Here is a 16,642-nt window from a genome sequence, read left to right on the forward strand (position 1 = left end):
ACTGAAATTAACGGACTCTGAATGAGGAATGGTAGTTCGAGCTAAAAACATTGGCCATTCCATTTTGGGAATCAGTAGGGAATTCAATATTCTGAGATCCACAATGTCAGGAGTTTGCTGGGAATAGCAAATTTCAGGCATTACCTCTCATCACAGACAACGTAGTGGCTGACGGCCTTCACTTAACGGCCAAGAGCAGCGGCATTTACATAGAGTTGCAAACAAACATGCAACACTGTGAAATAACCACAGAAATCAATATGGAACATAACAACAATCATATCCATTTGGACAGTCTGGCGAAATTTGGCGTTAATGGGCTATGGCCACAGGCAACTGACTCGAGTGCCTTTGCTAATAGCACGATATCAGCTGCAGAGCCTCTCCTGGCTTCATGACCATACCATTTCAACCCTAGAGAACTGGAAAACTGTGTCATGCCAGAGCTGTTGGTAGGGTTTGACGCCACAAAGCCATGGGCCCAACTTTTCAACTAGGCAGTTTTCAAGCTTGTGGTAGCTCCATAATGGTGTGGATTGTGTTTACATGGAATGGACTGGGTCTTTTGGTCCAACTGAACCAATCAGTTACTGAAATTGAAGTCAAACAATGATGGAATTTTCTAGGATGACAATGTGCCACATTACTGGACCACAATTGTTTACAATTGGATAGAGTTTTTTCTCACCTTCAATGTGTAGAATTTGTTTTTGCATGAAGCTCATTATACCATGTATAAACCATAAGTAGCACTCTGCCAATGGGTATCATAAAAAGAGCCTAATAGTTAAAGAACAGTTTTGTTCAGATAAGAAATAACTTTTTAGACAATCATGTATCTGCATATCATTTCAGTTACATATGCAAGTGACACCATCTTATTTACAGTGAGGCAAAACTGCCTTATATTCTGTTCCCACAAATTCAGAGAGATTCATTAACTTCTAAGCTCTTACAGTGTAGATTGAAAAATATGAAAATGCTTCATGTATGAATGGTTCCACATCCAAGTTAAAATGTCAGAGGTAGCCTTCACAGTATTATGATGAATATGACAAGAAATGTACTGAACTGATTAATAAATAATGTGTTTTTTTGTGTACTAAAAATGGACAGTTTAGAAAAAAATCTAAAAATTGTGTGGGGATCATGGAACGGTCTCAAAAATGGGTGGCTCCCAGTAAATGTAGGTACTATTGCATCGCTAGGTATACATAGTGCAACTAATTTCCCTTTATAGACATTGAGGACTTTTAGTGGAGACCATGACAGTTGAGTTTATCATAGGAACTCCACAAATGTACTATTCTCCCCACTACATGCAAAATACCACAACAGACATTCAGATCCATGCTCACTACAGGTTTTGCTTACATGGCATTCAGTTGTGCTTGTGACCTTCCTGGACTTCATTTTACACATGCAGTCCTAAATCATCTGGGCCAAAGTGCATACGTCACTGTGGCCTGATTGCTTGGCCTAGATATTCTCCCAACATGAACTTGATAAATTACTGGCTGTGGGATCACATGAAAAGCTTGATTAACAAGATCCTTCTGGCTTATGGGGAAGACCAACTAGTGTGGGGTATGACTGTGACAGACACTGGAGGACCCAGGGTTGGCAATCACATGTTCCGGAACATGGTACAGAGGTACTGTATCTGTGTTGATATTGTCGATTGCTACATTAAGCTCTGCTTGTAAATGAACTCAGGCAACAAGCAGCTGGAGTCAGAGAACAATGTGTGCTGTGGTATTTTGTTTGTAGTGGGAAAATAGTATGTTTCCAGACAGGAATTACTATGCTTAACTTAATAATCTTGCTCCTCACTTCAAGTCCTCAAAGTTTGTAAAGGGAATTTAGTTACATCCTTTGTGCATTACGAATAAAACAGATTGGAAAGGAAAACTTAAGAATATTGGCACCAGAAGCAGTATAAAAGCAAGCAGGATAATTCCACCTTGCTCTGTTACAAACTCTACTCTAAATGATATACATGAAATTTATTTTTGGGTGTGTCATTGTGTTTGTGTAAATTACAGTTCAAGTGAAACAAACTTGTATTATCTGGAAAAAAAAGCATTGATGGTAAATGTACTGGGAAGTGAGTGTGGGGATTCCAGCATCCTTAAAGAGACCTCTGCAATGTATGTAGTCATCCACTCTACACCATATTCTTGCTGCTTGCTTCTACTTAATAAATACTTTACTTACTTTAGCTGTACTACCTCAGAATATTATTCCATAAGGTAATAGGGTATGAAAGTATGTAATATGTCAAAATATCCTTACAATCAACCCAGTGTGTAAAACATGATGACCTAATTGAAGGAAAAACTTTTCTAATTGTTTACACCAAAGCTAATCATTTACTGGGTGACAAGTTACAGCCTTTGTCCATTTTCACAAGCCATGTACTTGTTGTGGACAATTTATACCATCTCGCTTTAGATAAACTGTAGCTCAAATATTTAGTGTCCAGCATGATCCTGATACATGTGAAAAAGATGTTTTGTATGGATAATTTGTTCTCACTGGAATTAACTGCATCTCATGCTGGCTTATTTTTTATAGGTATTATTGTAAATTTGACTCGTAATGACTAGCATTGACATCTGTCAAATTTACTGTAACACCTATGACAAATATGCCAGCATGACACATGGTGAATTCCAATAAGAATGAATTCTCCATTGTATTGTGAAATATCATTGTCACATACCTCAGGTCATACTGGATAATAAAAATCTGAGCTACATCTAAAGTGTGATGATATAAATAGAACTATCCTCACAAAATATATACCAAATACAAAACATGTGGCTTATGAAAATAGGGAAAGCCTGAAACTTGTCAACCAATAAATAATTAGCAATTTAGGGGCAAACAATTAAAAGTGTATTTTTTTTTTCAATATTTGAAAGTTGCAAACTGCTACATACTGAAAACCTTTATATGCTGAATTAAGCTTAATGATTAGTTTGATCATTTGTTGACTTTACTTTAATTTGTTATTCAGTTGTGAAATCAAGATGGTATCATGCAGAATATTCAGACCTGAGAAACAAAAATCAAAAGAGGAGTATGCTATGCAAAAAGTGAGTGTGTGGCAGCCACATTCCGTTAGCAAACAATTTACAATTGATTCAGGATCAAGCTGCTAAATTTAATATCCCAAATCTGCTGATAGAACAACTGCATTAAGTATGGTAAAAGTCTGTAAAAAATTGCCATACCTCATAGACTGTGTATTTGTCATCCTTTGTGGCAGGCTGCTGTGTGAGGCCCAAGGTCAGCTGATCCAAATTGTTACCTTGAATGAGGATTTCTGGTTTATCGAACCATCTGTTTATTTTTATTTTTCCGACTGGACACCCTATGTCTTTGTACATACTGCAAAATGTGATTTAATTAGTTTATCTCATTAACAAGGAAAATGAAGATGTACATGGACAGTTTATTGGAAAAGGAAATGGTTTTAGATTTTGGTAGCAGCTGCTGTAAAAGGGCTTGCACAATATTTGTTCAGTTTTTATCTCTTTATTTATATTTTTTGCATGGAGCCATACAATAATGACTTTTGCACATGTCAGAAATGACAATAATTTCCCTTACAAAATATGTTACATATTACAGTCGTTATATCTTACATTTATTTTATACTTTTATTACTTAATAGTTGATATGCTACTAGTTCAAGTTACTGTCAAAGTCTTAAAATTTGTTGAATGAATATAAACATTTATCTGTCATAAAAATATTATTATGTAACATTAAAATTGTTCCCCATACACCTTCTGAGAAAGTTTGGTAGTTGGTTAAACCAAGGAAAAACATTAATGTGTTTCCTCTTTACATGCATTCATGCAAGTCCTGACTATATACATTGTTAACCATAAGCAGTGCACAAAGCTGACATAAATTCAATGATCAGGTCACAGACTTTCAGTCCAGAGATGAAAGAGTCACAGAAGGTGTACCCCAGGGCCTAATTTTAGTCACTTTCATCTTCCTAGTGTCCATGAATGATGTAGAGTCACCTATCATCTGCCAGTGGGTAAGTTATGCAGATGATGTGTTACTGTTATTTGTTGGCAAACAAAATGATGAGTTAACATTGGTCACAACTGAGGGACTAGGTCAAATAATTGCTTATTTCCAGGATCGAGGTTTGGAGATTAATATCTACAAATCACTGTTACAGCGATTTAAACTTACAAATTCACACCATACCTCTGTCAGTAATATAGGTGGAACTGGAGCAGTACAAACAGAAGACTGTAGGCTTGATTTTTAGGTATTTACCTAAATGGAAGCCTATGAGGGGTAAATGTTATCAATTTTATATGTAGCAAAATCAGTAGTGCACTAAGTCTAATTAGTCTTCTCCCATCAGACATTAAAAACAATTTATCATGGGACAATTTTTGCACAGATTATTTATGGGATAGAGATACGGGCCTGTGCTACTGACATACATATGAACAGAATAATAACCCTACAGAAAAGTGCAATAATGATTATCAGTGGAACAGGGTACAGAGACTCATGCTCAGAAATATTTGTACATCATAAATACCTCAAAGTCTGCTCACTGTACCAGTCGCTTTACAAATCAATTACTTTTTTTTTGTGACATCAGAAGAAAGCATTCAAGCAGTTTTATGACTGTAATAAAAGAAAGGAAGGATGCTACTATTGACTATGAACTAAACCAAAAAGAATGGTCCATGCTTTAATGGTCACATGTGATATAACAAACTGCTTGCCTTTATAAGGTGTCACAAAGAGACCAAATTCAAAGTGAAACACAAATCATTCTTGATGGGAAAGTGCTTATAATTTTTGAGTGAATATTAACATTAAGCTGAAATAAAATCTTTGTATATTTTCTTATGTGAAATCTGAATATTTGTAATAATTATGATGAAACATCCAATTATGTTGTCTTACTTAGTACTCTGACATTTGTATGATGTGTATGTAAACACTTGTACATGTGTAAAATGTATCTCCTCTCTCTTTGTACAAAACATAAATTCTATTGTCTACTAAGTAACCTGATATTTGTATCATATACTCAGATATCTAGTCACTTGTGCAAAAATTGCTATGATCCCTACAAAAGTAATCAGTTGGTGGCTCCATGCAAAAAATATAATAAATAAATAAACAAATCTCTTATTTTTAAACTTGTTCTTTTTCTGAAATAGTTAAATTTTCTCCTAGTGCTGTAATCATATAAGTTATTGCACTTGATAATTTTGTTGGTTGACTCACAAAAAATGTAACTAATTCAAATGTGTATAAAGAATAAGTTGTTAGGTACTTGTCACGCACAAGCACTTCATGACATGAGTCTCTGTGAGCTATGCTTTACATAAATCTTATTCAACTTTTCTGTAACACAAATATTCTTTTAAGTGAATGCTAACTGGACAGCTCCATATTTCAACCCCTTAATTAAAAAAAGGTGTAATTTATTCCATGGCAGCCTTTAAAATTTTTGATGTTGGGCTAGGAATTATCTATGTGAAGTAGTTAAGGAGAAATAAGCCACTACTGAGTTTTCCACATACAGAATTAATGTGGTTTGTCCACCAACAATTTGTATCATCATACATACCAGAAATTTATTGCTACCAGATTTTGTTACTGAGTGTTTATGTACATAATTAACATTGTTGCATTGTGAACTATCTGCTTTAAATCCCAGTAATTGAGATTTAGTGACATTCACCTTGAGGCCCTGATCATTGAAGTATATTTTTACTTTTCCTACACCACTAGTCCCTTACACTCTCTACCATAGAATAAAACTGAAGCATCATTTGCATAGCTTATAATATCAGGGTTAATGGGATGTGCGATGTCTTCTTGTATACAAGGAAGATAGAGCCTTGAGCCTTGATGTTATGGTTATTTACAACAAATTTCATGAGGGAATAAATATACTGTGATGCAGTATATGAAGTTATTGTATAATTTGTTTGCCTGTTTAGTGCACTGCTTATGTCTTCTTCTCTTGCTCTCCCTTTTTCTTTTTTTTAAAAGTGGACTGTGGTTTACTGCATCAGTTGATGATCATGCAGATGTAAGTTCTGCAGTAGCATTAAATCCAGCTTAGTGATAATTAATACTTCAAGAAATGCTTAAACAGCAAAGACTTCTGTGCACTTTTAAAGGTATAATGTTCTTATTGCAACATACTACAAATTACTTGCTATTGAATACTTTAGTGCATTCTTAAATTGTCTTCATAATACTTCATTTTACATCTGGAGCACAGTTTCTTTTGTATTGGCAGCAACAAGTATGAATTACTTTGATTGCACATAATTTCCAAGACACATCTAAGTGTCCTATGCCACTATCTACAAATTATACTACTAATGATAACAATGTAAATATTGTCTGAATGTTATTATTATTATTATTATTTGAAAATAAGCCTATTTGGCCTACATGACATACTAAGAGGTGAGCATTTGCCTTCCTTTATGCTCATATTTCTTCCACATTCTCTTCCTGTGGACTTCCTTTCTGTTTTATGATCATGTCATTCCAGACTTGGTCAACATGTCATTTGTGAATTTCAGACCTGAATATTTTACAGTTTAGGACATCTTGTGGAGTGATTCTCACTCATTTCAGATCAGTTTGGATATCACAAACCCATTTCATTGTGTCGTCTTTGGCTTTGCTCCTGCTGTCAAAAAATTTCTATTTGTTTTGTGAGCCTGTCTGGCTTCACTGTTTTAATGTGCCCAAAGAACCTTCACCTGCATTTTCAAATGTCACTATGTATGTTTGTGTATTGTTAGGGTTCTTGATTGCTTTGGAGTTGGTATTGTTTGTCTATAACATTTCCAATGTTTGTTTTCCTATCCAGAATTAGCATTTCTGATCCATAGAGGCACCTGGTTTAATTATGGTATTGAGTTTTGTGAAACATTTCTTGTTGAAAATATTTTGGGTAAGTCAATATGCAATTCCCATCTTCGGACATCTAATTTTGTTTGCATTTCTTTCAATTCAATATTACTCAATGGTTTCACTGAGCTATTCAAACTGTGAAACTCATTTAATTTTGTCATATTTTGTCTCCACAAATTTTTGTGTATTTGTTGCAGAGCAGGTATTCTGTCTTTTCATATCTGGGAACTGACTTTTACTGCATTTTATTTCAAGAGTTCAGTCTGATTTTGGGCTGATGAGATGCCACAAGGTAATACTGTTAGATTGATAGGCAAGCTATAGATAACTTTCCTGTGCCTAAAGTGACTGGTTCATGAATTTTGAAATCTGACTTCTGTTGGCATCATTCTTGTATCACTTTCTCAAGAACAGAGTTGGAAAATAACTGTGACTGTCCATCTCCTGATTTGATTTCGAAAGGATGTGGGAGTTGTGCTATAAATTTAACCCTGGACTTTATATCTCTCAGTGTCTCTTTTATGATTACAAATGTTTTCACATTTAGACATTATTCTTTTAATATCTGGAATAGTGATTCATAGCTGAGTCATAGCTTTTTTGAAATCAACTAACGTGCAGACTAAATTTTTGCTACAAATTCTGTGATGTCTTAGTTGTAGGTTCAAGATTTGCTCTGATATGAAAGGCTTGGTCTGATTCCTGACTGATATTCTTATATATTTAGTTCAAATTATTACAGTTCTCTGCAGTAAAATGTCACTTATTTTAGCATTCTAGTATTTTAAGTATTTATACCTGTATGAGATGCAACAGTACACTTAAAAATACATGAAAGCCCAGTTTCCTAATGCAGTGCCATGTAGCAGATTTTCACACATTTTACATATCTCTTATGGTGTATGTCAGGTACTGCAGAATGCAGTTTTGAAAAACTGATATTATGCTGTGTCAAATAATTCATATTAAATCACTATGAGTTAATATTAGAATGAAGTATCACTTACAGCAAATCACTCTGAGCGATCCCATGGAACATCCTGTAAACTGCCTCTGTGAACTCGGAGAGTGTAGCTGGTTTCAGGTCCTCCTTGTAACAGTGGCTGTAGCCAGTTTGATTTGATTTTATATGGAACTTCTCTAATAGGTCATCACCTATAAGCAACAGATACATAGCGCTGCAGAATTAACGTCTAGAATTAAAGAAGGGGGCAAATTCAAATACTTTTAAATAAACAACAATAGATGATATCATAAAATTTTTAATTAGGGAAGTTCGAGTCTCGGTCGGGCACACAGTTTTAATCTGCCAGGAAGTTTCATATCAGCGCACACTCTGCTGCAGAGTGAAAATCTCATTCTGGAAACATCCCCCAGGCTGTGGCTAAGCCATGTCTCCGCAATATCCTTTCTTTCAGGAGTGCTAGTTCTGCAAGGTTTACAGGAGAGCTTCTGTAAAGTTTGGAAGGTAGGAGACGAGGTACTGGCAGAAGTAAAGCTGTGAGTACCGGGCGTGAGTCATGCTTTGGTAGCTCAGATGGTAGAGCACTTGCCCATGAAAGGCAAAGGTCCCGAGTTTGAGTCTCGGTTGGGCTCACAGTTTTAATCTGCCAGGAAGTTTCATATCAGCACACACTCTGCTGCACAGTGAAAATCTCATTCTGGGGAAGGTATACTTTAGTGTAGTTGTGTTGAGCCTTTGTTCTGTACATATCCTCCTCACTATTCTCCGTACCTCTCCAACAGTGGTATTTTCCTACCCACACAATCTGGTCATTATCATTACCTGCCCCTTTCCCAGCCCTGCTACTAACCCATTGCCCCGAGAGTCATATTCCTGCAACGGACCTCAACACGAGACCTGTCCTGTACATTCTCCCTCTACTGTCCACTCCAGTCCTGTCACTGGCATTTTCTACCCCACCAAAGGCAGGGCCACATGTGAAAGCAGCCATATAGTCAACCAACCCAGCTGCAACCACTTTAAGTGTTTCTACATGGACATGACTGTTAACCAAGCTCTCTGCCTGTATAAATGTCCAATCCTAAGCTGAGCCAGTTGACAGCTGGACCACCTAGATACTAAACCTACTGCACAGCACTGAGTGCTTAACTTCAAAGACTGCTTCACAGCCCCACCAATGGTTTGTTAGTACTAATGCCAGATTTTCTGAACTGCACAGGTGGCAAGACTTCCTATAACACATCCTTTAATCCCATAACACGGTGCTCATGTCACAGCCCACTATCCTTTCCCCGTCCCTATCCCACTAGTTTCATTTGATTCTATCGTAATCTGATATGTAAAAAATCTACTCACAAAGCAGCAGCAGGAGAAAACACATGTAGAGGTATAGAAATTTGTGTTTTCAGAGCAGTGGCTTCTTCTTCGGTACATGTGTTCAAAAGGATCAAATGTGATGTGTGATGGTATTCATCATGGAAACAAGAGGGGTTGGGTGTGTTTAGAGGTGGTGGAAGTGGCAAAAAAGAAGCACATATTACTTATTTCATTCAGTCCTTTTGAAAATGTCTACAGAAGAAGCCACTCACTCCAAAAGCATATAAATTTCCTTCTGCCACCTCTTGGTGAGTAGATTTTTTATTTATCCACTTACACTATATTTTGAAATATTGATTATTTTTGATAATCTACCTTAATTAATATACAGGGGGATCTGTCAGTATTCATGGTATGACAGGAATGCTCATTTGAAACAAAAACCTACTTATGGACATAGGCCCTAATCTGAATAGTTTCTGAGACAGAAGACATTTAATGTACATTTAATTTTGTGCTGGTAGCTTGTATGTTTCTTATCCATTCAACCTTTTTGAAGTTTTCTTCTAGCCCAACTTAGCTCATTGCTTTCAACCTCTTCGCTCAGGATGTCTTCTGCCATTGAACTATCCACTGAATGCACAGTTTTCCATAGTGTGTTCTGATTGAAGTAGTGTAAAGGATTGAGAGTGTCTCAGAGAGAAACATAGGTCAACTGTGTTTGTACATATCCTGGGTAAAATATCACACATCTACAATAATGAGGAAAATGCAGTTACAGTGTATGTTTATGGCTACTGTGATGGTAGTGCTCATGCTGCTGTCAAAGAATACCATAAGTTCTTTCTGATACATATACTTCTTAATTATAGGGTATTTACCAGAGTTTTTAGCACTTGGCATGAAATAAGCATTCTTCCAAGATCCCTTTTTTCATCTGACCATGTAGTTAAACAACCTGTGCAGGAACAGTGACACATTGTTGAAATGGTGCTGTGTAGCCCATCCATCAGCATAGGATGAGTTACTGCACATATCAATGTCCCATGAACAAATGTATGGTGATAATTACATGTGGAAAACTTGTATCCATTTCACATAAGTGTGTCCTAAATCTTGAAGTTGTTGAAAACACCACACATCTTATTTTGTCACCAGGTAAATGACAATTGCCATTTGCTTTCTTCAATTCTACTCGCTGATGAAGCCACATTTACATGAAATTGAATCAATAACACATGTAGTAATCATTGGTGGTTGCAGAAAAATTCACACACTATAGTGAGAATCAAATTCGAGTTTCACTTTTTGAACAATATTCAGTGCAAGGTGATCAGTAACGTGTTGGTAGGTCCAGTCATTTTAGAAGAGCGATTGATGGGACAGAACTACTTGCAGTTTTTGGAAAATTCACTTATTTAACACCTTGTGAGCGTTCCTTTGGCCATGTGGACAGCAGCGTACCTCTAATATGATGGATCCCTTCTACAGTTTGCAATGTGTTTAAGTGAACATCTCAACTGCACTTACCACAATTACTGGATTGGTATGGTATTACCTATTAATAGGTCACCAAAATCATCAGAACTTATGCTATTAGGTTTTTGTTTGTAGGACTGGATGAAGTATGAGGTAGACAATTGAAAGTTGAATACAAGAGATGAACTGCTTGGTTACATCATGGACATTGCAAAGCATTCAGACAAGCAACACAACATGTCCTCTCAAGACTGCACAAATGCATTGAAGTTGATGCTTGATATTCAAATGTTTATTGTGAACTCTACAACACCTGTAGTGTGAAATGTATGATAATGCTTAGATGTAAACATGTTAAACTATTTATTTTTAATTGATACTTTGTAAAACACATGTTGTAATGTTTACTAACTATTGTATGTGTGTATATTTGCAAACCTGACAATGTATTAAATAACACAGAAAATAAATTTAAAAAAACAATGTACATTGAATGCATTCTATGTTGGAATCCATTCAGAACAGGTCAGATGCCAATATGAAATTTTTGTTTCAAATGATCATACCATCATGTCCTTAAATACTGACCATTCATTCTGTGACAGCCTGTATATATAAGGCATTGTCATTGTAAGTGCATTAGCATTAGCGGTAACTGGTTGTAGTACATGCAAAAAAAAAAAAAAAAAAAATGTAGTCTGCAGTGCTTGCTTCTGCCTGTTACTGTATAACTTGTCTCATTTCACACCCCTATGGCCCTCCTTCATTATTGCATTTGGGGAATGTGATGCATGAATTAATGGAGACACAAGTTTCTGTGTTAATTCTCTTACAGTATAACAGATTAAAAAGGATACTTACGCAGAATCTGTGAAATGAATTCTGTGTAGGTTATGTGTTCATGTTCTGCAATAACAATTCTGCGAGCCTCTTGGTACGTCTTCTCGTCATCCCAGTGTGGGTTCATGGAAGACAGCTTGTCAGCCACCCTGTTGTGTTCTCGTAAATACAAATTTTGTAGAATCGTCAGTTGGGTGTTCTGGTTCACACGCACATCACCTGAAGATTTGACATTTTATATCATAGATTAAATGGGACACTGTGAAGATAAAATCAATTTTAACTTGTGAAACAAGTGTAGAACTTTTTTAAGTTTTTCATTTATTGCACTGAGTCTCACTCAGTGAGACAAGGTTGAAATATTAGAAATTCTGTAGACAAAACATAATGGCATAAACTCATTTGCATATCCATACAGGAAACTGCAGTTTCTCTGTGTAATATTTCGTATATTGGGCTAAACCTGTGTCTGAAATGAACTCCCATCTGATTCAGTTCTTATGTTTTTACCCACAAAATAAGAAAGTACAGAACATTTGTGATAAATTTCAATTATTAATGCAATGACATTTTTTTCTCAATCTCTCCTCTTTCCATGCCCCCACACCCCTACTCTGTAGCCAGACTCTGTATAGACATTACAATACTGTTCTTTTATCATACAAAGAAGTATCATTGAACAAAACTTCCTCACATACAAAAAGTGCCCCATAAAAATAAATGACACGTAAAATTACATACCTGCGATGAAACACGTTCCGTTTGATGGCAGGCTACAAGATACCATTGAGTTAGACACTTGTGGCAACACCTTTCTACCATCAGGAAGGACCTGTTCAGTAAGCTTACCACCTTCAAATTTTCTTATTTCATATGCTCGCTTCTGGCTAGGGCCATATGTGAAAGAAGCATCAATAAGGTGATTTTCAGAATTAATCTGAAACAGATGGTGATGATAAGTTTCAGTCTGAATTTCTCTAACTGTCCCAGAGGAAACATCCAGTTGGTAGCCAATATTGTAATATTGTAACTAGCTATGTATATGAACATATGTGTCAATTTTGTTTCAGTTCAGGACTCTCAGATTATTCTGCATATTACTTAAAATCCAGCAGAACAAGGAGAAATGTTTCAGTTAGGAAAACCCACATGAAGAGGACCTTTGATAAAGAAAACTTGTTTTATTTTCAGCAGTAAGCTAAATAAGATAGAAAAACTTCTTGGTGACTATGTCTTAAGTAACAAAATTTTGACAAATTCTTTAACAATATTTTAGATATCTTCAGTGAAACATTTCCAAATAAGTTAAAGTGGATCACCAAAAGCATAAGAATTTACAGTGAAAAGAAATGGGATCAGCACAAGAATGAAACTATAACACCAAAACTCTGATAACACTTTAAATACTTATATTTAGAAGGAGTTGTTAAGGCAGAAAAACAAGTGGAAGTAAGAGAATAATTTTAAAATATTGAAATAAGATGAAGATCAAGTGGTCAGCTGTTAAATCACTATTATCTGTTAAAATCTGCAAAGGAATTTCAGAAATTGAACATGAGGGAACCATTGTTGTATGTTGAACTCTATGTCAGAGTGCTGCAAGTTTTCTTTAAAAATGAAGGGATAACTTGTATCCCTGTAACAGAGCGTCACAATAAAGTAACTCTCTTTGATCTTGATGAGAACTCTGAGGGCCTTGACTATTTGTTAAAAATTTCAATTAAGGGTGTAGAAAATACAGAATTACCATTAAAAATACCCACTAAAATTGTCAAAGCATCACCCAACATAATGGCATGTCCAGTCTTTGAATCAAGGCTACTTCCTACAGGTAATGAAGTACTCATTGCAAGAAAGGGATAAAATGAATGGGAAATTAACAACCTACCTCTTTCCTCTCAGCCACATCAAACATATCTGAGGTATTTGCTGCTATACAAATCAAAAATTTCATTAAATGGATGCAGCCGTCAATTTTCTAGAGAAAATAGCAAAACATTAGAAAAGAGCAACAAAATTACAGGAATCTTCTGTGACTTCACAAAGCCTTTTAATTCTGTAAATGGCAATTTGTTTCTGTGGTGTTTCCGGGAAGTTTTGACATGAATTGTTTGCTTGTGGAGAATAAATAAACAAGTTAGGGACAGTATTCCACATAGCTGAAGTCCAACTTATGAGACAGAAAAGAGAGAATTATCATCACTCTAAATCGGGAAAAATTATTAGTCTGACTGGTAAACACAGTTCCACTCTGTGTCTCTAGATTCCATAACAGACCTTTCGTGTTTCTGTTCTGTGTGTGATTTTCTGGTTGATATCAGCTTCTCATCAGTTTTGTTTGCATATGATAATCCTGTGTTTGTTGAAAATAAGGATGCGGAAAAACTTCATGGCTTGGTGATTTGTATTCTCAGTAGCTTAAAAAATTGGTCGCACTGAAATAGGTTGAACCTGAATACACCTGAAACCTACATGGTGCAATTCAGAACCAAACAGTCAAATTTTGACTGAGTTAAGATTACTCCTGACAGTCAAACCTGACTGACACCATCAAATTCTTTGGATTTAATTTAGCTATAAACACTGAGAGAAGGACCAGAACATGTAATCACCATCATAATGGTGTGTTTGTCCATATCTGAAATGCCGGCCGCGGTGGCTGCGCAGTTCTAGCACTGCAGTCCGGAACCACGGGACTGCTACGGTTGCAGGTTCAAATCCTGCCTCGGGCATGGGTGTGTGTGATGTCCTTAGGTTAGTTAGGTTTAAGTAGTTCTAAGTTCTAGGGGACTTATGACCTAAGATGTTGAGTCTCATAGTGCTCAGAGCCATTTGAACCATTTGAACCATCTCTGAAATACAAAACTGCAGCAATTTATGCATGGCATGGATTCAACAAGTTCATGGTACATTTCTGTATGTATGTGCCACCAATTTGCTATGCACAGGCTGTGCATCTGCCATAAATTATGGGCAGGTGGCTTGTGGGTGTGTCATTGGAGATGTCATTGCCATGGGGAAAGAAATCAATCATGAAGGGATGCAGATCATCCACAGTGATGTTCTCATAGCTCATAGCTCTCATGGTGCATCCAATTGGTCCTATGGAAGCCCAGGTAAATGTCCCCATTGCATACTACTGTCTCCGTCAGCCTCTGTTCACAGCATGGTGCATCTTTTCAGCAGGCATTTATTTTGATGATGGCACATCCAGATATGACCAATGACCTAGTCTGACAAGAAACATGATTCATCCAGCCAGGTGACACATTTCCTATGATCCATGGTCCAAAAGTCCACATCCCATGCCTACTGCAATCATCATGGATGATGTTGTTGAGTCAATGGGAACACGTAGGGGTCATCTGCTGAGAAGTCCCATCTTCAACAATGTGCACTGAACTGTAGGTTTCAAAATGCTTGTGCCTGCACCAGCATTGTACACCATCATGAAATTTGCCACAAATTGCTGCCCATTCTGCTTTACCTGCACATTCTGTGGTGATACGTGGATCACCAAAACATTGTCCTTTCACCATCCTTCAACCACTTTCCATAAATGTCCACAATAGCAGCACACAAATAGCATACCACCTTTGCCATTTCATTCATAGATGTTAGGCCATAACACTCTGTATTTTGTTGAAGTTGATTATGTCAAAAAAAATTCTCATCTGCAGTCTGTTTCATCATTACAATGATTCATCATTTGTCTCTTGTTTGCTTATATATTTTTCTTATTGCAGCTTGTGTTCACATGGTGGGCAGTGGTCATAATGCTTTAACTTATCAGTGTATCTGAGAAGCATGTATGCATGGAGTGCCACACGTGGTAAACGAGTTAGCATCTTTGCATTTGTGATGCATATATTATCAATTGTAATTGGCATGTACACGTTAAAAGTAACATATAATCATTGTTTTTAATCTGTACTTCAGTATAATATTGATTTTTGAGTATTTTGGGTAACACAGTGTGGATACTACAGATAAAAAAAAAAGAAACATTCAGAATATGTGATTTGTACATCATAAAGAATCATGTCTCCATTATTTAGAAACTTAAAACTATTAACTGCCCTGTCTATGTCTGTTAATGGAATTGTTATCATTTTGCACATACATACAACACAATAAACAAAGAAAGCTTTATGTGTCCCACAGGCCAACTCAGAGTATACTCTCTGGATCCTCAGTACTAAACAGGTTTATACTTATAATTTCTAATTATGTTTATAGTAATTAAAATGGCACAGGTTTATGCAAATGAAGCTATGTTCACTGTGTCACTAACAGAGAAATGCTTTTAGTGAGTGGAATAATTCTTCAAAGACAAACTGGTAAATTTTGCTAAATAAAACTTGTTACTTGCCCCACAAAGTAAATATAGCTTTTTACTCTTAGATATTTGCATTTTAATGTTGTATTATTAATTACTAGCATAATAAATACTGTAACTACGATGTATATTTCTGATGTGTCCTGCACAGCAACCAAATATTTTACAGATGTTCATCATGTGACGAATAGACCACTGTTCACATAAAGTAGTAATGTATCTTGCTAAATACATGCTTAAATACTTACTGTCTCTGCTGGACCTAAGATACCTCCAAAAGTGTAAGTCTTCATAGACCTTGCCACACTCATACATGTCACTCCTTTGTCTGCATAGTACTCATCATTGCGTGGTATCCTAGCTGGGTAACAACCAACGCTGATGTTCTTACATGGGAGAGGAGATGCATTATGTGAGCAACATTCTACCCCAAGCCCATCTGCAATTAGGATTGTAAGACATTTTATCAAACTTATAATACATTAACTAGTTAATGGAAAATCTCATATACAGATGTGAAACAATTACTAACAAAGAGATAGAGGGGCTGGCCAGTACTTACCTCAGCTCAGTACAGCCGATAGAAACACAAAAAACAACTGAAAATTTAAGTTCCTAGCTTTCGGAATAAATGTTCCTTCATCAGGGAGGAGAGAGGGGAAAGAAAGGGAAGAAGGGAAAGTGGATTTAGTTACTCACAACCCAGGTTATGAAGCAACAGGGAAAGGAAAACAGGGAAGGTAGCAAGGATGGAGGCATGGTTG

At 36.2% G+C, this 16,642-nt stretch overlaps 1 protein-coding gene across 1 annotated transcript in view; it reads right to left on the bottom strand.

Annotated features, from left to right (window-relative positions):
- The window catches only part of LOC126291799 (peroxidase-like), a 48,266-nt gene extending 31,955 nt beyond the window's left edge, over positions 1–16,311 (bottom strand). Inside the window, exons 1-5 of the mRNA XM_049985496.1 lie at positions 16,127–16,311; positions 12,281–12,476; positions 11,561–11,758; positions 7,947–8,094; positions 3,240–3,396 (exon numbers count right to left, since the gene is read on the bottom strand). Coding sequence (XP_049841453.1) covers positions 3,240–3,396; positions 7,947–8,094; positions 11,561–11,758; positions 12,281–12,476; positions 16,127–16,189 — 762 coding nt within the window. The 5' untranslated portion in view covers positions 16,190–16,311. The remainder of the gene's footprint in view (positions 1–3,239; positions 3,397–7,946; positions 8,095–11,560; positions 11,759–12,280; positions 12,477–16,126) is intronic.
- Between the last annotated feature and the right edge of the window lie 331 nt (positions 16,312–16,642).

The sequence above is a fragment of the Schistocerca gregaria genome, chromosome 9 (genome assembly GCF_023897955.1).
Source record: "Schistocerca gregaria isolate iqSchGreg1 chromosome 9, iqSchGreg1.2, whole genome shotgun sequence".
In the NCBI taxonomy this organism is placed as follows: domain Eukaryota; kingdom Metazoa; phylum Arthropoda; class Insecta; order Orthoptera; family Acrididae; genus Schistocerca; species Schistocerca gregaria.